The 23,688-nt window shown below is 39.3% G+C and overlaps 1 protein-coding gene across 2 annotated transcripts in view; it reads right to left on the reverse strand.

Annotated features, from left to right (window-relative positions):
• Nucleotides 1-23,688, reverse strand: part of VPS8 (VPS8 subunit of CORVET complex) — a 113,519-nt gene that overhangs the window by 57,622 nt on the left and 32,209 nt on the right. For both annotated transcript variants that reach the window (XM_020787413.3, XM_020787412.3), the window contains 8 exons: nucleotides 21,958-22,009; nucleotides 21,034-21,076; nucleotides 19,176-19,248; nucleotides 13,903-14,022; nucleotides 10,254-10,325; nucleotides 2,646-2,765; nucleotides 1,547-1,603; nucleotides 287-369 (listed from right to left, as the gene is read on the reverse strand). In XM_020787413.3, the coding sequence (XP_020643072.2) occupies nucleotides 287-369; nucleotides 1,547-1,603; nucleotides 2,646-2,765; nucleotides 10,254-10,325; nucleotides 13,903-14,022; nucleotides 19,176-19,248; nucleotides 21,034-21,076; nucleotides 21,958-22,009 (620 nt within the window). The remainder of the gene's footprint in view (nucleotides 1-286; nucleotides 370-1,546; nucleotides 1,604-2,645; nucleotides 2,766-10,253; nucleotides 10,326-13,902; nucleotides 14,023-19,175; nucleotides 19,249-21,033; nucleotides 21,077-21,957; nucleotides 22,010-23,688) is intronic.

Below are 23,688 nucleotides of genomic sequence, written 5' to 3' on the forward strand. Positions count from 1 at the left end.
ATGAAACTATGGCACATACTGCAGGTCCCAGAGGATGTCTGTACACAGCCTTTGGGAGACCAAGGCTAAGATTCTCGTTTGTCAAAGCCCCAATGCCAAAACTGACATGGATCAACTACACAGGAAATCAAAGCAAGTTTATCATCAATTTGAGAACATAACAGCAACAGAACACCCAAAAAGGATGTGACTTGAAGAGTAAGTGAAAAACCATTAAAGCTGAAGAGTGTCCATGTAATGATAGGAAGCCATAAAAGGAGACAGAAAATAAACAAGAAAGACTTACAATTCAGCTTTTTCTGCCATTTGAATAAGTCTGTTCTCTTCAAATTGTACTATGCCTCCAGCTTGGAGCAATTCTAGAAGAACCTATTAGAGTGAAATTATTATTACAGGTATTATGCTAGTGACATACTTCTATATGTCCACAGATTCTGCCTATGTCTACATATTTTCAAATTTCAAGAGCTGACTTTACTTTCAGGCTTCAGTCTGCAAAGCAGTATGTATTCAACCACCCACCATCACTTTTTGTAAAAGTCTACTGACTTCCTTGGAGAAATCCTTGGCTGGCATGCTATATTTGTATTCACAATGACTTTCCTTATGGAAGACACTTAAATATGATTTGTCACCTATAATTAGAATTAGTACAGCAGAGCGACCAATATATCTCATGAAGCTTGATATTTGTGTTTTGACTCTCAGATGCATCTCCATCACCAGTTTAGATAAAAAGGGAGGCTATCACTTTTGGTGTCAACGTATTTTAGAAGACTGGCTTAAGCATATTTTTCCCTGTCTAGCCCCCAAGCTCCACAGTAATTCCTGCAGTGTTCATCTACTCCTTTTAATGAATTATCTCTTTCCCATCTCCAGCGTCCCAATCACACAGACAGTGGCTATGCTGTCTGGTTAGATTATGGGAGCTATAGTCAAAATGGTAACTTTTCTAACTTCTGTTCCTGTAAAAATCTGGCACCTTTTCTCCCAGCCGCACAGAGGTTAACTGTGTATACAGATCCAAAATCAGGGCTACGTAATGACTTTACATGACCACTAAACTGTCATTAAAAACTGAGCTATCAGGTTTTCTAGAACTGCTTATCAAGCTAGTCATTGCTGAGCTTGAGGTGGCATTTCATAAGCATGTACTATTTTCTCTGCAACAAACTCCAATGGCATTAGTTGTGGCAGTGGCAAATCTGAGAATTTAAAAAAAACATGTTATACTGCAAACATCAGTACTGTTTATCCAGACTGGTGCTGCAGTATGGACATTGTTTCGGATTGCTTTTGAGGATGCTGCACATTTGTGTAACCAACTTGTACTGCTATGGAAATATCCAGACACTATTTACACAGTAACTGTATAAAATGCTATGAATTCTCACCCTGAAATATACAGGCTATGGACTGATTTTCAAATGCTCTTAAATTCTTGAACTGAATGCCAGTTTTAGCATTCTTGCTCTATAGTCAGGTCATTCATAGCAATGACCTTCCCTCCTTGACCAAGTATCATTCTCACAGCGTGAATTCATACCTGCTGTCTCTCAGAGTGCCGTGAATCATCATCAGGACTGCAGAGGAATTCAAGGACCTGTACCAAGAAAAACACTATTTCATATATATATATATATTGTTCCATTCCCAAAGCATACCACCACACTGAAGAAAAACAAGTTATCTACTGTTTCAGTATGAAGATATACTGTAGGTAAATAGGTGTATTAGGAAAATCAAAAAGGGATTTGATATGTTAATGATATTAGTGACTCCTAGTCATGATAACCATATATTTTCTCCAGTAAAAGGGGCAATATATCTTAATGAGAAACATGAGGAGCTTTGCACCTATGTCCTGCTTGTGGAGTCCATTAAGAATAGATTTGACAATTGTGGGAACAGCATGCTGTACTAAATAGATCTTTGGTCTGCCTTAATGTTTTTCTTATATAACATAGATCATATTTTGTCATGTGCAAATTCAGTCAATGGAGTACAACTTGGCAGCATTTAGCTTCCTAGTCTAGTTTTCTCCTCAGAAAATTCTCCTGTGTCTGTTTTGGATCCTCTTTCCACAGGTGCCAGGAGACTCTAAATTTTCAATCCTAATATTTCTAACACTATACATAAAGGAATTATACACCAAATGAAAATACCACAGACACAATTCTACGATTTTTTATTATAATGTTACATAATATAATACTGCCCTCTCAGGCATGTTTGCTGGGAACATGTGAGAGGGCCCTGATCTATGGTAGCTCCCTTGGACTGTCCTTGCTTAGCAAGCTCCCTTGTCCAACTGGCAGGTAAAGACTTTTTTTAAACAGTTTTAAAACTATATTGGGCACTTAACTGGACCCTTCTGTGATTTCAGGTATAGTATTTTTAGAATGTGCTTTAGAGGTTTTTAAAATGCTTATATGATTATTTTTATACTATTGTCTTTAAGTTTTTAAATTTTAATAATTTCTTGTGCTTTTACCTTTACTTGTATTTTAATTATTGTGAGCTATCTTGAGTCCCCCGATATATATGAATCACAGAGACCACAAAGATGAATCATATACATAATTAATTCATTGTATAGGCACTATACCAACAGTAGCCCTTCATTTGTTTTTTCCCCATTTTACCTGGTCAAACAATGTCCTGTTCACAAATAGTGTGTTGTTGGGTTTCGCAAGCTGTCGAGCAAGGAAAGTAAAAAGACATCCAACTTGTGATGGTGTAAAATCAGAATTTTCAACCATAACCTGTGGGGGAGGGGGGAATTGAGTTTATTGAGTTGGCAACATAAAAAACAGAAAGAACCCAAAGCACTGAATTTAATGGTATAACAGAATGAAATTACCCATTACATTTAACAAGCGCAAGAAAGTATATAACGATTCCAGAAATTATTGCAGAATATGTCTCTCCAGACAAACCAAATCACTAACACAAGGCTTTAATTCCATATAAGTCTGAGGTGAAGACATGAGTTGTTTCAGGCAAAGGACATATAACTTCACTTGCCCCTGCAATGTCCTGCTGTGAAAATAGATAATGTATTGTTAAAGAAAAGATACATAAGCGGTTTGGCAATAAAACAAGTTTCAAGTCCACTCTTGGATAATACCTCTACTAATTAACTCCATGCTGTTAAGTCATTTCCAACTTAGAACAACCCTTTCCAGGGTTTTTTAGGCATAGGATACTCAAAAACCATTTACCACCCCCTTCTAGGGGTGCTCTGGGATCCTGGAGCTTGTCCCAAGACCACACACACCGGCTCTCCTCCTACAATACACAGTGGGGACTCTTGATCTGTGGCTCTGCAGCCTGGTGCTCCGACTCAGTGGGCATATCAGTCAATTAATACCTTTATTAGGCTGACCAAAATTGCAGAAACAATGTGGAAGATTTTGAGCATCACATAATAGAAAATATGTCACAGAAGTAGGATGGAGAAGGAGGGAAAAAAGGGACATTTGATCTTAAAGTGATATAATCCACATAGTATCTTGAGATGTTAATGGAGGAGGAAGACTACACGCATTTGGTTGGCCTAATCAAGGGATCACATCAGTGTGGACTTTGAAGTATTATTATATTTGCCATAACATAAATTCACCTTATGATAGCTTCGATGGGGATATCAGCTCTGAAACCATTAGAAAGAGATATAGCCGCATCATGGAAAAGAAGTCATATTTTATCCCCTGGCAGTAGGCAGCAAGAGTGTTTTGAACTCTTCAGTGGCTTGAACAGTTCATGAAACACCTCAGCAGCCACCACAAATAGGTGAATAACAGAGAAGAGGCAAAAAGAAGGAACTGAACCAGTAAGAAAAGTGCCATTCTTTCCAACAAGAAAAACATAAAACATAATTTTCTGAGGATATAATTTCCTCAAATTATTTGTGGCATATTTTAAACAAATTGCATTTGAGTACATAATTGGAACATATTTTAGTATTCTTCTACACATGCAGAATTACTAGTTGTTTAGCTTACTCCAGATAATAAACTGACATTATCTACATTTCAGTCTTTGAAAACTTTGCTGTTACATACACAGCTGTGCTACACTATTTAAAACAGAATTATTTCCTAATGCTATAACAAATTTTTACTACATATTTTCTAAATCTGGGATTCAGTATACAGGTAATCATGGAGGAAGCCAATCAGTTACCATATTCATTCATATTGTAAGCAGAATTTTACCACTTCCCTGCTGGAATACAAATCAACAGTAAAATTATCTTCATTCTGTTTGCAGGTACTATGGGCAACATCTTTTCTATGTGATTAAAAGGTATCTGTGGCAAAAAGAATATATAAAGTGGACACCAGTAGCTAGACTAAATTTCATGATCTTTATTATCACAGATCTTAAGTGGTTGTAGCCTAGGAAGAAGAGGAGAATAACAAAACAATGCTTTGGACTGCAGAATCAATCTCAAAGGAGTTTGAAGAGTTTGAAAAATGTCACACTATACTTGTCACAACTAAGTAAATAGTTTATCTCATCATGGGACAAACAAGGGCTGTGGTGTTTGACTTATACATTGACCACTGTAGGAAGCACCCATTTATAGCTCTGATGTTACTGCGCTGCTTGGAGAACAGTGCCAAAGTGCATATGTGCACGTACTCACATGTGCACACGCACAAATGGGCACACAGCAATAGCTAAACTTATAGCAGCTTGCTCCAAAATGAGGAGCAATTCAGAAAGCAGCCAAATGCAATGTCTACTAGTACTGGAGTTGCAGCTATTCAACATAACAGAACAAATACTTGTAATATAACAACATATCTACTATTTGATCAGCTTTCACTGGCTGAGAAGATACATCAACATACATGATTAAAACAAACCTAGCCTCATATTTTTATTATAGGCGTATCAAGGTTTGTTTCACTAGTATTGTAAAAGATGTGTCACAAATCTGTTTCAAAACAGAAAAATGGTATCCTGACCAAGGATAAAACATGTTGACACAGCAATTATGTGTGAAACCTGTTACTTGCTTTATAGCTAAATTTAATTTTAAAAAGAAAACAAAATGCACGATGATAACAAAAAGGAATTGTCACCAAAGTTCTTTTATGATATTTATCAGGCCTGGTAATAATCAAACTTCTCCTTAGCATCTTTAGCCCTGGTAGACAAGTTTGCAATCTAATTTATATTTCTTTCCTCTCCTAGTATGAGATCATTCACCTATCTATTCAACCTCCACTTCACAATGCTCAGCAAAGCTCTGTTCCAATTAACTCAATATGATAAAACTTCACCCACAAACATGATGCTAGTCTCGTCAGTTGCCTCACTGATTGCAAGATTAATTATTACTCTCATTTTTAGGCCCCTCAAGTAATGTATACAGAAGATTGCCTTTCTCCTACCGTGCTTCCCCAAAAATAAGACAGCGTCTTACATTAGTTTTGCTCCCAAAATGCATTAGGGCTTATTTTCTGGATATGTTTTATTTTTTTCCATGTACAACAATCTACTGTACATTTATTCAAATACAGTCATGTCATCTTCTTCTGGTTGCTACACAATGCTGTACAATGGTGGAGGGCGGGGTTTCACTTAACTGGGGCTTATTTTTTGGGTAGAGCTTAAATTACGAGCAACCTGAAAAATTATACGAGGGTTTATTTTCAGGAAAACAGGGTACCAAGTATATTAGAATGGCATTTCACTTGTCAACAGGACTGCCCTTCTCCTCTCCAGTGGTAAAAAAGCTTATACAGCCTGACAGCCTGAAACTATGTTAGACAAAAAAGCATATCAGCTCAGACACACCTGTCTAGAAAAACTTGGTGTCCTCAGTTAATAAGGTTAGCACAACTCAAAATACTCAAGATTCCATACCAGAAGCAATCATTTTGCACCTGTGTCTAAGCATGAAATTTTTGTAGATTCATGGTTGTATCTCTGGATCACTCCATTAATCTGAAGAAGTGTGCTTAGACCCATGAAAGTTGATGAAAAATAAAAACTAATTAGTCTTATGCATGACCGTTTCTTATAGAAATCGTTAAAACAAACTAACACAGCTACCTGCCGTGTTTCCCAGAAAATAACACAGGGTCTTATATTAATTTTTGCTCCAAAAACGCATTAGGGCAAAAAAAATTTATTTATGTTGACATTACCCCCTTGGCTCTTGCCATCCGCGGCCAACCCCCGCCCCTCCTGCGCTCGCCTGGGACCTGTGGCCACCATCTGGGCAGCCAGTCTGGAGCTGCCACACCGCTGGGAAAACGCATCCTTGGCGAGGGGAGGCAGGCGCCAAAGGGCCGGCAGGTCCACTGACCATGAACTCAGGTGAGGCAGGTGGGAAGGGGGCCTCCTCGCCAGCGCCCTGGGCAGGTGGGTGCAGGCAGGAAGGAGAGCCCCAGCCAGGGCTCTGCTGGGCAAAGAGCCCAGCTGGCCTGGTACGCCACCCTCCCCCCCACTTTGGAGGCGAGGAGGACAGGCGGGTGCCCTGTGCAGTTCCTCGCCAGGGCTCGTTTTCCCCACAACGGAATCCCCGCCTACACACAGCATCGTCAGAAATAAAATGCCTGGGGGTAAAATGTCTGCCGTGACTGTCCTCATTACCCCCTCATTTTTATCCCATTTGGGGTAATTTACCCCTGTTCCCTGACCACTGCATTAGGGCTTATTTTCAGGGGATGTTTTATTTTTTTCATGTACAACAATCTACATTTACAGTGGTGTAAACGTAGACTTACGAATGTCCCAACTTACGACCATTTCTAGTTACGACCAGCTCCTGCTGCAAAATTTTGCTTAGACTTGCAGCCGGAACTTCCAGTTACAATTTTAAAAAAGGCAGGGGGAAAAAGGCAGGAAATTCAAATTGCTAACAGATGGTAGGCGAAGAGGCTGCTTCTTTGTAGCTCTTTCACCCCAATGGTTAGAGTGAGTGCGATTGGAGGAGTCTTCGGACTGCCTGGTAAGGTAAGGTGCTGCTTTCTGCTTTGGGGTCTTGGGGGGAGTTCCTTGCTTTTGGATTTTTCTCCCATTTCTGATGGGTTTGGGGGGTTTTCCTTGCTTTTTGGTTTTTCCCCCCCTCATTTCCGATGGGTCTTGCACAATCTGCTTGCTTTTTGCTTTGCTTTCTTTGCATTTCCGATGGGTCTTGCATGATTTGCTTGCTTTTCTCCCCCCCCCCCTTTGGCCGGGAGGGATTACAGTGGTGCCTCGCTTAACGATTACCTCATTAAACGACAAATCCGCTTGACGATTAGGTTTTTTGCGATCGCAAAACAATGTTCTAATGCGAAAAAATCGCTTTACAATGATCAGTTCCCTGCTTTGTGAACCGATTTTTCGCTTTACAATGATCAAAACAGCTGATCGCCGGGTTTCCAAAATGGCCGCCCGCTGTGCAAAATAGCTCCCCGCTGTTTTTAGGACGGATTTTTCGCTATACAGGGAACAGAAAATGGCCACCCTATGGATGATCTTCGCTGGACAAGCAGGTATTTTGCCCATTGGAACGCATTGAACAGTTTTCAATGCATTTCAATGGGCTTTTTTATTTCACTTGACGACGATTTCGCTCTACAGCAATTTTGCTGGAACGGATTAATGTCGTCAAGCGAGGCACCACTGTAGTTGCATTTCAACGCATTCCTATGGGAAATGGTGCTTTGACTTACGATCATTTCGAGTTATGACCGGAGTTCCAGAACCAATTAAGTTCGTAAGTTGAGGCACCACTGCATTCAAATACAGTCATGTCATCTTCTTCTGGTTGCTGCACAATGGTGGAGGGGCAAAGTTTCACTTACCTGAGTCTTATTTTGGGGGTACGGCTTTTATTTATTTATTTATTTATTTATTTATTTATTTATTTATTTATTTATTTATTTATTTATTTATTTATTTATTTATTTATTTATTTATTCATTCATTCATTCATTCATTCATTCATTCATTCATTCATTCATTCATTCATTCATTCATTCATTCCATTTATACCCTGCCTATCTGGTCATTACGACCACTCTAGGCGGCTATACTACGAGCATTATGAAAAATAATAAGTGGTGCCTCGCTTAGCGACGTTAATCCGTTCCAGGAAAGACTCTCTGGAAAAGACCCTGATGTTGGGAAAGTGTGAAGGCAAGAGAAGACGGGGACGACAGGGGGCGATATGGTTGGACAGTGTCACTGAAACTACCAACATGAATTTGACCCAACTCTGGGAGGCAGTGGAAGACAGGAGGGCCTGGCGTGTTCTGGTCTATGGGGTCACGAAGAGTCGGACACAACTTAACGACTAAACAACAACAAAGAATAAAAAGCTGTCATAAAAGTCAGTAGATAAGAAATTAAATTTGGAAATGTTGATGAGAAAGCTAGAGTGAATTGAAAAAGAACAAATGAGGCAAATATAATGCTCTAACTTTTAATGTTTGAAAGGCTGGAGGGATAAATTCTGAAAATATCACATATCTGATGGTTCAGAGGGAAGGCAATAAAATTCATTTTAGAATGCTGCCTTACACTGAGTCACACCATCAGTGCGCTAGCCCCATCTATTCCCCACTAACTTGCATTGAGTCCCTAGGATTTCAGGAAGGATTTTCTTTCAGCTCTATCTAGGTAAGTTACAAGCACTGTACCTTGGAATGTCTATATTTAAAGTGGATGCTAACTGTAATAGAGAAAGATCAAAGTATCTAGTGATGATACTGCAGGACAAAAACAAACAAACAAAAAAGCTAAGAGAAGTGAATCAAGAACTGAATTTTGGAGTATGCAGACTGAAAGGGAAACTGGTGAGCAAAAGAAGAAGTAGCCAAGAAGAAATAGAGAAGGAAGAAATTCTAAACGCTTTTCACTGAAAAGCAAGTTATGCTGTCAAGGTCAGGTTTATGGCACTCAAAGTCCTCAGAGCACTTTGTGATATGTAAAACTCTTTTGTAGTTTGAATCTGTGGGGGTCTCTCAGAGCTGACATTTATCACTGTTAACCGTTAATTCCAGTGTGAGCTCAAGTACCATCTGGATATCAAGGTACAGTATAGTCAGTTGTGTGCCAATAAGTTGAAACCAACTTATAAGCAACCCTAATAGGATTTTCAAGGTAAGTGAGATATTTAAGAAGTGGTTTTACCACTTCTACTCTCCCAGTGAGTTTCCATGAGCAAGCGGGGACTCAAATCCTGGTCTCTAGAGTCCTAGTCTGTCACTCTATCAAAATGTAGGTTCTTGTAGCCACAAGGTACAGGGAAAAAATTCTATTTATATAGAAGCTTGCAGCTAGAAGAATTACAGGCAAAATATATTTCAACAATAAATGCACACATGCTCACACACGCAGAATTACACTCTAAAAACACAGATGTTTTTTGCCTTTAAAAAGGCACAACCAAAATGTAGAGCGCTCATCTCTATAAAGTTTCATTGTTCTTAAAAGTAAAAAATATGAATACAAAAATATGTAATTTAATCCTTTAGCGTATTACATGAATACATAGCATAACATTAGATTTTTTTTTCACCTGGGCCATTTTCAGCCTGAATTTATGGATGGAATTCCTTAAGTAGCTCCTAAATGCTATCAGCTTTGGGTTTTTTGCTTTGCTCTGCTTGTGCAGCTTATGTGCTGATGGTTTCTGCCACTGCATGTTTCTCTGTGCATACTTTTAAATTACCCAGTTGTTTTGGTTTGTCTTAGTAAATATACACATACCCACGCTTGATTGACAATGTCACTACAGTGTCAAAATGGAATATCTAATACAAGTGGCTTGTACTGTAGAAAATGCTGGGGTTTTTATTTGTTTTGTTTTTTGGTATACAGAAAGCCAGTTTACCTCCGACATGGGGATACAGTATTTTACTACGAACCTCTGCTCAGCCAGAGGACCGTATGTATTTTATAATGAGTTTTTGAGTCATTATGTGTTCTGCTGGTCTTATGGAGCTAACAGCCTTTATAACGTATTTTGCTTAATTAGTGAAGCTGTCTTCTTGCTCTGCAATAGCCTCTAAGAAACATTCATTACATTACTGTTTGAAACTTCCTTATTGGGCACAATCCATGTTTTCACGGTTACATTTATAGATCTCCTTTAATAATTTCAATGCTTTATTTATACAAAATATTAAACATTCACACAGCAAGGGACATATTCATCTGATTCCTAAAGGAAGCATTCTGAGCCTAAAACCAAAGTATTCCCACAGTTCATAAATAAAATTTTCCAAAGCAAAACTCACCTTGAGTAGGATATCCACAATTCTCTGCTGATATTCCACAGCTTGCTTGTCATTCTTAAAATCTTCAAACGTCTTTTTAGAGAAGATGCCATCAGGGAAAAATAAAACATTCATACTTTAATCCCCTCATAATGGAAGATGGCAAGCTCAACAGTTAATACCATCTCTATTTATATTCCCCAACAGTGGCGAAGTTTAGATTATCAAACTTTAGTTAATAAGCCAGGATGAGCACAAATCTCAGTCACTCACCTGCAGCCCCTTCACATTAGTGGGAGTACAAGCCAATAATCCACAGTTAACCACAGCTTCCTGTTATACCTGAACTGGAATCTCTAATTAATGGCTTCCAAACTAATCAACTGGAAAACATAACTGGATATCCCAACTTGTTTGGAAGACATTAACCAGATATTCTCGCTCATATGTAACAAGAAACTGCAGCTAACTGTGGCTTTTTTATGTTTGCTCTCTGATGCAAAGGGAAGATCAAGGCTTCATGCATAGGCTGCATGCAGGGCCATGCAGTATATAGCTACTAAATCTACTTGTTTTCTGTAAATATTCTTGTAAAGATACTCAGTGACCACATAACCTATGTCAACTAGATTAAGTGGACAGCTGGAATCCGCCTAAAAACATTTCCTCAGGTCACTATCACACAGTCTCTTGAACTAAGAAATACTTGGACTCATAAAAGGTCTAGACAGAATTTTACTTCAGTGCTATATATTGGCCAGAACCCTATTGGTTATTTATGATAGTATAAGTGTTATGGTATAAATCATAACAATAATTTACCACTGCTTAATGAATTGCAACTTGCATTCCAGCACACTTTCCTTATGACAAAAACACAATGACTTAGCAAACAGCAACAACTCACCATTGCAGTTTTTACTACTGCACATACAATGGGTCTAAATAACTAAATGGATTCTAGTCATTATTAATGTTCTGATTTCAGATGAACACTATGTATCAGATAATGATTTGAAGTGGAGAGGCATACAATAAGAAGCAATGGAAAACACGTAAAGGAATACATTTTTTGTCAATATGTGTCATCAAGTTGCATCCAACTTTTGCAACCCTATGAATGATTTCCAAATATCCTGTCCTTAACAAAACCTGCTCAGCTTGCAAAAACTCAAGCCTTATGGCTTCCTTTATGGACACGATCAATCTCATATTTAGTCTTCCTGTTTTCCTGGTTCCTTCAATTTTTCCTAGCATTAAGATTTTTTCTTGAAAATTATTGGGCCCATAATTAGAGGTAGGTATCTGTGCACAGATGCCGGTGGGAAGTGTACACCCCAAACAAATTTAAGCCAGCCCAAAGAGTACTCTTTGCCTTTGGAGGGTGGACAGACTAAGGATACGAAGAAATTGGCAACTGCATTGTGAGAGCAGGATGGAGGTCCCATCTTGTGTTTGATATTAGTGTATATTGCTACAATTCAGCACTGCTCTGGATTTCTGTCCCTCAGATTGATCATGTTGGGACAGCCAAAGCATATAAACAAACTCACAAAAAGCAGGGGTTCCTGTCACTTCATCCCGCTTCCTTTCAAGAATGGCTAAAATAATGGTAAGATGCTCTATACATTTATAAGTTCAAAACTATGCCAAGGATGGAGGAGAGAACATGTGTTGTGCAGCAAACTCCGTCCATTCTCAATCCTCTGGCTACCTATATTTGCTTACCATTGGTTCCAACACCCATGGTATGGATAAGGAATGGGCAATAACTAGAGGTCTAGGGACATCCCCACTCTGGGTCCTTGAAACACCCCATTTTTCCCCTTCTGGGGAAACCTCAGGTTACCCCTTAAGTGCACCACATTTTTTGTGCTTCTAAAAAGCTAATCACATCTTCCAGGTCACATTTGATCACAGGGAAAAGGCCTCAACACCTAAAACTGATTGAGGATGGAAAAGTGACCAATTGCATCACTTGAAGGCACAACCGGTCATTTACGCCTACATGTAGTATATGAGACACACACTGTCCAACCCTAATATAGGCGGTAGTGCAAATCGTCCAATCTGGTGAGGTTATTCAGGCACTGTAAGGTTATTCAGGCACCTCTAACAGCTATAGAGGAAAAAAGGCAGAATCCTGAAGAAGACCTATGGAGAAGTGGAAAGCAACACCACTACCAAAAGAACTTCCTCAGTTACCCAAATAACTAGACAGGCAGAAACTTAATCAGTTTAATGGAAGAGTCATAGAAATGAAGAACATTATAAAGAGTCTACTATGAAAAACTGGCCATTTATTAAAGGTAACAAAGAGGTCAAGGAGAGTGAGAACAGAACAACATTTTGAATTCTGCTCTAAGGATATCATAAGCAGGTTTGATGGTGAAGTGGAGTGAGGACCCAGACAGTATGGAGACCATATCATTTTTACATAGGCGCTGAAGATCTGAATAAAAATTCAAATACAACAGGACCGCAACTAGGGCATCTATTATAGGGATAAGAACAGGAATGAAATACCGTATTTTTCGCTCCATAAGACGCACCTTTCCATAAGACGCACCAATTTTTTAGGAGAAGAAAACAGGAAAATATAATCTGTTTTCTTCGCTCCATAAGACGCACAGACTTTCCACACCCCTGTTTTGTGGGAAAAAAGTGAGTCTTATGGTGCAAAAAATACAGTAATTTAGCTCTCAGTACAGACGTACACTCTAATGAGAATGTGAATCCAAAATGCTATCCTTCCCTCCTTCTAGCTGACCTTCAAAGCCTAATCATTCCTTGCAGCCTTCTAATGTTTGGGTCTCACAAAGTATCTTCCATTTTGCTTCGATGTAATAATTTTTTTAAAAGGCAATGGAAAGAACAGGATGTGATCAACTGGAGCCTCTCTTCTGGTTTTCCGTTCCTGCATCTAATGTCAGGGCAGCCTCTGGCTTCCAGAAATAGCAACTGCATGGTCTTTTTATTTTATGTTATTTTAGCAGCTCACATGCTAAGCCACACACTGAGAAAATATTGTTACCTGATGATTTATAACATTCATCCAGAATGGGCAAATACTAGACAAAGCAGCCATATGTATAGTGTAATCCTGCAATTCAAGTACCTGGTACAATGTTATATAGGCAATTTAAACATATTTCTAACAAAACATAAATTTCTAAATGTACATATATATAGGTAGACTTGTTCAGTACAAGTTATTTGACAATTATACCTACAGTGTTGGCAGAAAAAAAGCAAGTGGCTCTCAGATCCACTTTCTACCAGTACGAGGGATTGCTGGCTCCTAAGAAGCAACACTACTAACCATTTGGAAGAGTGCTCTGTTAGAACATCAGGTTGCTGAAGATGCGCAAACATCATATTTGAGAAACCGCAGGAAGCAAAACTAAGAGCTCCATTTACAGTTCCATGACTGCCTCTGCCAGTTTTTAGAAATTCTTCTTTCCCTGCACTTTATCCGATCTCACACATCCATGTGTGCCACAGCTCTGTGTAACATCTTCAAAGCACCTCTGGGACCACCACGGGAGACTCTGCTTCCACCAGCCCTGCTGCTTGTGCCCTAAATCTGGTTCTAATCCACAAAACATGAATATTGAGATGGAGATAATTTCTTCCTTAAAACATTTTTGGAAGCTATATTGCCACTTACCAGTGCAAGAACATTAAGGAACTCCCGTGTATCAAAGTGTAGCAATGTACGTATGTAGGGGTAAACCTCTTCATCTGTGGGTGCCTCAGCTGAGTGCAAACGGATAAGAAATTCAAAGACCTGCAAGGAAAATCAATATATATTCCCCTTGGTCACTATTCTGAATTATTGAAGAAAGTGTTTCAAGCCTATCAGTTTTGAAATAACTTCTGAAAATAAGGAGTATATTTTTAACAGTTTTTTTTTTTAATTTAGGTGCCGTCCACTGTGCTGAACATTTCTTTTCTGGTACAAGTTCAATGATTTAGTAGAAAGCAAAGCATTTCAGTCTCGCATACCCCTTGGATTGTTACATCCATTTTCACAATTATTGATATTTATTGCTGCTCACTGATATTGAAAGAGATTCTCTCCACAGGTATCCAAAAGAATTAATTCTGGCAGGGGGCATAAGTTTGCTTTCTAGTCCATTTTTTCAAAATAAATCTATCCTCATATATTGAACCAGTCCATTGGAAAATAAGGAAAAACAGAAGTTAAAACAGTAAAATTTAAAACAGGAAATGGAGAGTGAAAATCTGGTGAACTGTAGGCCAGAGGCTAAGAAAAGATAGGTCAGACCCATGAGGAAACTCCAATATCATCCTTATACTAACAAGTGTAAGAATGGCTCCCTCTGACTGTAATTTTAAACTGCCTCATCTATTAAGTAGAACAATAAATTTACATTCTAACCTATCAATTTCATTGGCAGATGATCAAGACTGAATGTCAACAGAAGTAAGGAGCTAGCAGCTCAATACATTATGTCTGTTTCCAAAATCTCTTTTACTTTGATGTAACCACTTCTCTTTTTAATATTCTGGAAATGTAAACATTGAGCAGAGCAATCCTAACTGCCGGATCCCCTGAATAATGGGAAGTTAGCACGGGACAAACAATCCTTCTGACAGTAGAAATAAGCAATAGCAGTAGAGTTGGGCATCCACCTGACATTAGTCTCATCTGCAGAAAATGTGGTGGGTACATATAGACTGTTGGTGGGAAGACCTCCAAATAGGGCATTCCAGTAGTGGAGGATGGACACAGAGGTGCTGGATCCCCAGCTTCTCATTGCTACATGAGGTCCCAGGATCAAGTTTTTTCCATCCTGTTGGAACCAATGGAAGGGGAATTTTAAACAAAACGAAAACCTGGACCAGGTTGCACCATCCAGTCACTTTGCTTACAACAGGGAATCATCAAAGAGTTTGGGTTCTAGGACTGTGATATGACTAATTCTGCTAAGCAAGTACTGTATCTCAATGAAACATCACAGGAGCATGACATTATGCCAGAGCTGAAGTGCACAAAAACACAATTGTGCAAATATTGATGATTTCTATAATGTCAATTTAATAAATAGGGTCCAAAGAACAGCAAGGAGAGACAAGAGGGCTTTCTTAAATGAACATTGCAAAGAATTAGAGGAAAATAATAGAAAGGGAAAAACCAGAGATCTGTTCAAGAAAACTAGAGATATTAAAGGAACATTCTGTGCAAAGATGGACATGATAAAGGACAAAAATGGGAGGGACCCTACAGAAGCAGAAGACGTTAAGAAGAGGTGGCAACAATACACAAAGGAATTATATCAGAATGATCTGGATGTCCCGGACAACCCAGAGAGTGTGGTTCCTGAAATTGAGCCAGACATCTTGGAGAGTCAATCAGGCCTTAGAAAGCATAGCTAACAACAAGGCCAGTAGAGGGGATGGCATTCCAGTTGAACTATTTAAAATCTTAAAAAGATGATGGTGTTAAGGTGCTACACTCAATATGCCAGCAAGTTTGGAAAACTCAGTAGTGGCCTGAGGATTGGAAAAGATCAGTCTACATCCCAGTCCCAAAGAACGGCAGTGTCAAAGAATGCTCCAACTACAGTACTATACAATTGCACTCATTTCACATGCTAGCAAGGTTATGCTCAAAATCCTCCAGGGTAGGCTTCAGCAGTATGTGGACCAAGAACTCCCATACGTACAAGCTGGATTTCGTAGGGGCAGAGGAACTAAAGACCAAATTGCTAACATGCGCTGAATTATGGAGAAAGCCAGAGAGTTCCAGAAAAACATCTACTTCTGCTTCATTGAGTATGCAAAAGCCTTTGACTGCGTGGACCACAGCAAACTATGGCAAGTTCTTAAAGAAATGGTAGTGCCTGACCACCTTATCTATCTTCTGAAAAATCCATATGTGGGACAGGAAGCAACAGTTAGAACTGGATATGGAACAACTGATTGGTTCAAAATCGGGAAAGGAGTACGACAAGGTTGTATATATATTGTCTCCCTGCTTATTTAACTTCTTTGCAGAATACATCATGTGAAAGACTGGACTGGAGGAATCCCAAGCTGGAATTAAGAATGCCAGAAGAAATATCAACAACCTCAGATATGCAGATGATACCACTCTGATGGCAGAGAATGAGGAGGAATTAAAGAACCTCTTAATGAGGGTGAAAGAGGAGAGTGCAAAAAATGGTCTGAAGCTCAACATTAAAAAAAAACCTAAGATCATGGCCACTGGTCCCATCACCTCCTGACAAATAGAAGGGGAAGATACAGAGGCGGTGACAGATTTTATTTTCTTGGGGTCCATGATCACTGCAGATGGTGACAGCAGCCATGAAATTAAAAAACACCTGCTTCTTGGGAGGAAAGCGATGACAAACCTAGACAGCATCTTCAAAAGCAGAGACATTACCTTGCCGACAATGGTCCGCATAGTCAAAGCTACGGTTTTTCCAGTAGCCATGTATGGAAGTGAGAGCTGGACCATAAAGAAGGCTGACCGTCAAAGAATTGATGTTTTTGAATTGTGGTGCTAGAGGAGACACTTGAGAGTCCCCCTGGACTGCAAGGAGAACAAACCTATCCATTTTGAAGGAAATCAACCCTGAGTGCTCACTGGAAGGACAGATCCTGAAGCTGAGGCTCCAATATTTTGGCCATCTCATGAGAAGCTTCCCTGGAAAAGACCCTGATGTTGGGAAAGTGTGAAGGCAAGAGGAGAAGGGGATGACAGAGGACGAGATGGTTATACAGTGTCACCAAAGCTACCAACATGAATATGACCCAACTCCGGGAGGCAGTGGAAGACAGGACGGCCTGGCGTGCTCTCGTCCATGGGGTCACAAACAGTCAGACACGTCTTAACGACTAAGCAACGACTAAGCAACAACAAAGTAACTAAATGTCAATTAGACAATAGGTCCATATGCTGAGGTGTTATGATATAGTGTAGTACTCTTTATAGTCGAGCAACAGTTGCTTGAGGAGCTTCAACTGCAAGAACACGGAAATAATGCTTGCAGCTTATAGCTAATCTTTCCAACATATCTGGTCTACAGCCAAGTTATATGCCATTCTACTGACTTTAGAACAATCATTGAAAGGTAGATTACAGTATTTGTATACAGTTGGCAGTGCTGGTTCTCTTCCCTCAGTGAAAGGAAACCTGAGTACATGCAGGCACATCTGGCCATCTTTACTCCCTTCATTCTTGCATCACCTTCGCCTCATTCCCTGCTTTACTGCCTCTGTATGGTCCTACTCTATATCTAAATCACTGCTTTGTCTGGATGAAACATCTTTCTCTGCTTATACTTTTTTCATGAGGAGTTATATACTGTACATTGATTGTGTGCTATGAATAAAACGTCACAGAAATCTATGATGAACATACAAACAACAATATAACCCCTAAAGTCTAATGTTACTCTGTGAGAGTGCAGACAGCACTGCAGAGCAAGGATCAATCTCCACATCTTCCACAACCCCATCAAGTACTGGGCTAAAAAACTGCTACATATGGCAACCTTCACTGGGAAATTACCCAAGATAGGACAAGCCTTCACTAGGATCCTCATCAGTAGCCATGCATGGCACAGAAATCCTGGAGGCAGGAAAGTGTGAGAACCTTCAGGAATGGGAAGAAAAGGCAGCATAGAGGGAGAAGAGGCAGTGACAGCGAGAAGGGGATCAGCAAGGAAGAGAAGAAGCAAGTCAAGCGATGCTCCAGAGTGGTTTGAGGGCCTGTGGTTTCCAGAAGTCCTTTCATATTAGGGCTTTACAGACCTTATCACTGAGTATCCTTTTCCATGTTCCGATACCCTGCAAGTACACTATGGTTGGGGCGAGGCAATCTGGGCCCACTCACATTGTGCCCATCCTAATTCTACCTGTGTTGATTCTGACTCCAGTGCTAGTGAACTGAACAACACGGCTGTGATAGTTTGAACCTCCACACCAAACAGGAACAAGAGAATGGGAATGACACAAAGGGACTGGGGGTGCTGGGAATTACCCAGAAGGCTTCGGACAGGGGGTCAAGTTAAACCATCATGCCCTAATAGAAAGGACAATGGATGGCTGAGGGTCCTTTGGGACAGAGCCCATAAAGATCTACAAGATGGCTGTAAATAATTTTGGAACAAAGTTCCAGTTAAAGGCAGCAACTGCTCTCTTCCATGGTGATCACCATCCCTCAGGCCCCCTTTTAACATCCGCTTGCCTATGGAGAGCCTGGGGAGCCACACATGCTCACAGTGAATAAACCTAGAAAAAGGATACAGCAAGTTCCCAGTGGACTATTCATCCACAGAAAGGGCAAGGGGGATAAAGAGAGAATCTAGTGTATTCTGAAGAGCCCTGGGGTGATCATAAAAGCCTACGACAGATAATCAAAAAGCCACTGTTATCTAGACGATAGCAACTTCTTATCAGATCGCTGAAAAATAACTACTAACTACAAGAGAGTCATCATTCCTACCACATTGTTATACGCTTTGGTGAAATCAGTATCTGTGATGGGGTCATCCGCCAACATGAATAGATTTAGTATCTGTGCATCATTTTAAAGGAAGTATAAGACACAAATGGTACGTGAGGGGCCGAATGTTGTCCTTGTGTTTTTTAAAATTTAATCATACTCCTACTTTCCGCTGTTTCCCCCCCCCATTATGTGCTTATTTTGTATCACATTTTCTACAGCATTACCTCTTCCAATAAGGTAAGACTTCAAAACATGCACTATGTAGTTCAGCAGTAACAACCCTGGGGTATTGCGGTGATAACCAAGGCTTCAGCAGGTGGTTACTATTAAAGTATGATGGAAGGAAAGGAGAACCATAGCAACTGCTTTCAAATATATATTTATATCTCATTAAAGACATCAGCACAAACAGCTTCCATATTTCTTGGGGAAAATGTATTTTTCTGATATAAACCTACCTGGTTTTTCACCAAAGGGACAAGGTCTTCTGGAATGTTGCCTAGTGGATAAGCTCGACCTGCCAAACAGCAACTTTAAAGAAAGACAAACAACATGCATTAAAACACAATGCTGTAAGGAACAATTGACATAGTACATAAGCCTGAACATGGCTAGAAATGGGCTTCTACTTACATAATACACACATGAACAAGACAAGAAAATAACAAGTGTGAAGATGAATCCATGATTCATTTTCTCTGTTCCATTCCTTTCCTTGGATCTTCTGTTTATCACCATAACAAAAAGTCATTTTACCTCTTGAGGCTTAAGGTGAAATTTCTCCTGAAATATTTTTTACTCCTTATTTATTTTGGTACCTGCAGTCTTGCAATTCCTACTACCTTGGAATTTTCCCCAAGTCTACTGCTATCTGCCTCTGATGCACAGATACTACTGATTAGGGTATATAAAGTTAGCCACTTAGAAAACTTAGTATTCTAAAACAGCTTCTTCTTCTAAGCACATTCAAATCTGGAAATAATTAAACACGGACACAATTTTCATAATTTTGTCTCGGTACACCACCGCAATGGATTTGAAATGAAACAATTGAATTGCAAACATTTATCTTTAATTCAAGGGGTTGAACAAAAATATTGTATGAAATGTTTAGGAACTGCAACCATTTCCATGCATAATCTATAATTGGACAAGCTAACACAATCATAAATAAAATTGTTTGTTTTAAATACTTCGTCAAGAATCTTTTGCAGGCAAAGACTGCTTGAAATCTGGAACACATGAACTTCACCAGACACTGGGTTTCCTCCTGTGTGATGCTTTGCTAAGCCTTTACTGCAGCTGTCTTCAGTTGCAGTTTGTTCATGGATCTATCTGCCTTAAGTTTTGTCTTCAAGTGAAATCCATGTTCGATCAGGTTGAGATCAGGTGACTGACTTCAGCCATTGCAAAATATTCTACTTCTTTGTTTTAAAAAAAGTCTGGGTTGCTTTCGCAGTAATTTGGGTCACTGTCCATCTGTAAAGGGACGTGCTGTCCAATCAACTTTGCTGAACTGGGCTGAATCTGAGCAGACAATTTATTCCTATACACTTCAGAATTCATCCAGCTGCTTCTGTCTTCTGTCACAGCATCAATAAGCACTAGTGACCCAGTGACATTGGAAGCCATACACGCCCATGCCATCCATCACACTGCCTCCACTGTGTTTTACAGATGATGTGGTAGGCTTTGAATTATGAGCTGTTCCAAGCCTTCACCATACTTTTTGTTCTTCTCATCATTCTGGTACAGACTGATCCTTGTTTCATCTCTCCAAAGAATGCTGTTCCAGAACTGGGCTGGCTAGTAAAGGTTTTGTGTTGTTGAACTAATAATTTAGCTCTTCTTCAGCTTTGCAATCTGCTAAATTATTAGTTCAACAACACAAAACCTTTACTAGCAAGATCATGTTGCACCAAGCAACTCTACACTTGTTTTCTGTGCTCTCCTCCATAGTTATATTTTTTCCACTCTCACTTTCTCACACCACTGTCTGGTCTTTCTGTTTCTCTCTCTCATGCGTTTACCCATCATAGGTTTATCCCAACAGTACAGCCATGATCTCTGCATGAATACGTGTCTAGCTGCTACATTCGCAGTTCCCAGTACTATTTCTTCTGAATTTTCTTTTGCTGAGTACATATAGTATTCAAACTACAGTATACTGTATCACACTAACGTTACACCACTGTAAGCCATCTGATAGCATAGGACAACCATCATATTCTTCTTTCTCTGTGAGACAAGCTAGCTTATACTACCACAAAAATTAAGATTCAATTAACTCCATCATAAATGCTGTATATATCATACCTTATATAGACAAGAAGCTTGTTGCCCATAATGACTTGCTCATCTAAGAAAAGACAAAGAAAAGGGTTTAACATTTTCATCTGGTACAACAGAGTCATGTCTTTCTTTACTAAATTGTCTCATGAACACAGGCTACTTGTGCATAAAGTAATATGAAAAACTCAAGATTCTAATCCTTTAACATACAGATATTCATTCATGCCAAACTCAAATATTTGGGGAAGTTTATGAAAAGTATGTACATTCTAAGCAAGACTGACAATGCCAAAAAATTAGAGCAACAACTATTGTTTACTCTTAGACATTTGGCTACTCTATGAATGTACGACCTCTGAAAAATCTTCTTTCTAACAGTTCTTGCAAACTTAAGGCCATGACTTCTTTACTGAGTCAACACATCTCATATTTGGTCTTCCTCATTGCCTGATGCCTTCAACACTTCCTAGCATACTATTTAATCCCATACTCTGCTAAATGTTGTGTGATTGGACTAGGAGGGCACTTCCCCTACTTTGTGAGATATGAGTATAAGAATCTGCCACACACAGAAGCAGATCATTAACTCAGCATGGCTCAGCATGGTTTCACCTGGCTCAGCATAGTCTAAACACACTCTCTGGACTTCCTAGGTAGTGGCTAATCAAATTTACTAAGAAACGCAGACACTGTATATAAAATCAGCTTGCATGTTTTGCTCCATCAAAGTTACCATAAAGAAATTTAAAGACCAGTGAAACCACTCATAGATGGAGAAGCCAACTAACAATGAGTGAAATGTAGGAAGCTGAGAATGTACTGAGCAGAAGAAAAAATGAAGAAAAGAAAGATGGTCACTCAAGGTTACAGATTATAACACACAAAACAGCCTTTTAAAAAGTAATCAAAATATCAATCCAGCTGGAAAAACATCTAAATAAAATATACCTGAGAGAGACTTTCCAGCACTAAGTGGATGAGCAATTACCTTGAACAATTTCTGCAATAAAACAGAAAAGAATGAGTGCAAAACAGAAAGTGAACAGATATGTTTTCTTTTATTGTTCCTAGCTTCCATTGTTGATACTGTGGACTATCAAACAGATTAAAAGGCCTAACAGCAACAACGTTCATTTTTGAATGGCTCCAAGTTACTCTGAGACTGAATCTTAACAAGGCCATTTCACACAAGTTGCATTTTACTAATGGAGTGTCAGTTCTTTCTGGAAAATAATATACAGTCAACCCTCGACTTATGAACGGCCCTAGTTATGAACATTTCGACTTACGAACCACTCTGACAGGAAAATATTGCCTTGACTTGCGAACTTTGCTTCGATTTACGAACGGAAAAACGTGCGGGAGGCGGGGAAAGCACGAAATGTGAACTTTCAGTTAACTGTTGGCCAGCGAAGAGGCTGCTTGTCTGCTTCCTCACTCATCCCAGTGTTTAGAGAGTGGATAGGGAGACAGTCTTCAGACTGCCTGGTATTGCCTGGTATAGTGCTGTATGGGCTATATTTTTATTTTTTGGCTTTTTAAAAATTTTTGATTTTTTGATTTTTGACATTCTTTTTTTAAAGCAGAGAGTGTTCTGTTCAAAAGGCGTCTGTTCCCTCCTTCCCTCCCTCTTTTCTTTCCTCTTTTTTAAACCTAAATCATCTTAGGTTAAAAGGGGGGAAAAAAAGAAAAAATCTGCCCCTAGTGTTGGGAACGGATTAACCGGTTTAGCATTAGTTTCTATGGGAACTAATGCTTCGGACTTACAAACCACCCCTCAACCTAAGAACCAAAAACAGCCGGAACGGATTAATTGGTTTTTAGTGCATTCCTATGGGAAATTTTGCTTCGACTTACAAATGTCCTTCCGGAACCAATTAAGTTCGTAAATTGAGGGTTCACTGTACAGTAATTCTCACATACAGATCATCTTTGAAGAATTCACAGAAGACTCCTTAGATTGCGTGAACACACACGCATACTTTTCTGGCCCTTTTTCCAGCCTCCCTCCTTCACTGGCACAAATCTGTCTCCTATGTTTCCGAAGTAAACAAGAAAGGAACACACAACACTATTAAAGCAAACTGCCTTCTAGTCTGCAAGGATGGCAAGATGGGATAGACTAGTGTATTTAGAAACTAAAATATGTTTGTTGCTCTACTGAAGACCAGTTTTCTTTCTTTAAATAACAATATTGTCTGTGCAGGTGTATCACCAACGTTGCTAGTGCTTGCCCTTAAATACAAAGACTAGTGCAAGAAACAGTATGTATCTGAATAAGGTGCACACACAAAAACATATCACCTAGCTAGTAGTAAGATTTGTAGATGTGATGTACTGTCCATAAAACTACAGCTTTTATTCCACTCAGCTCAATGAGAACTCCAGTCTAAGGTTCACGAGCATAGCATTCATCACAGAATAGAAGCATATATGTGATTATTACTGCACAGGGAATTAATGCAAATTTCAACACAGGAACTATTTTTGTGTAGGATATGTGTATTGTTTCAAGTAGTCTTTAATTACCACTCATACAGCCAAAGCTTGTGCCAATGTGGTTTATACAGATTCTCTAGTACCATAGAAGTTACGACTGTGCTTTTCAGAACAATTTTAACAGCAAGCTTTCTAGCTTTTAAGTAATAATACTGGGTATAGTACAGACTGGAATAATCT

This window comes from Pogona vitticeps, chromosome 3 (assembly GCF_051106095.1).
Source record: "Pogona vitticeps strain Pit_001003342236 chromosome 3, PviZW2.1, whole genome shotgun sequence".
NCBI classification, from domain to species: Eukaryota; Metazoa; Chordata; class Lepidosauria; order Squamata; family Agamidae; genus Pogona; species Pogona vitticeps.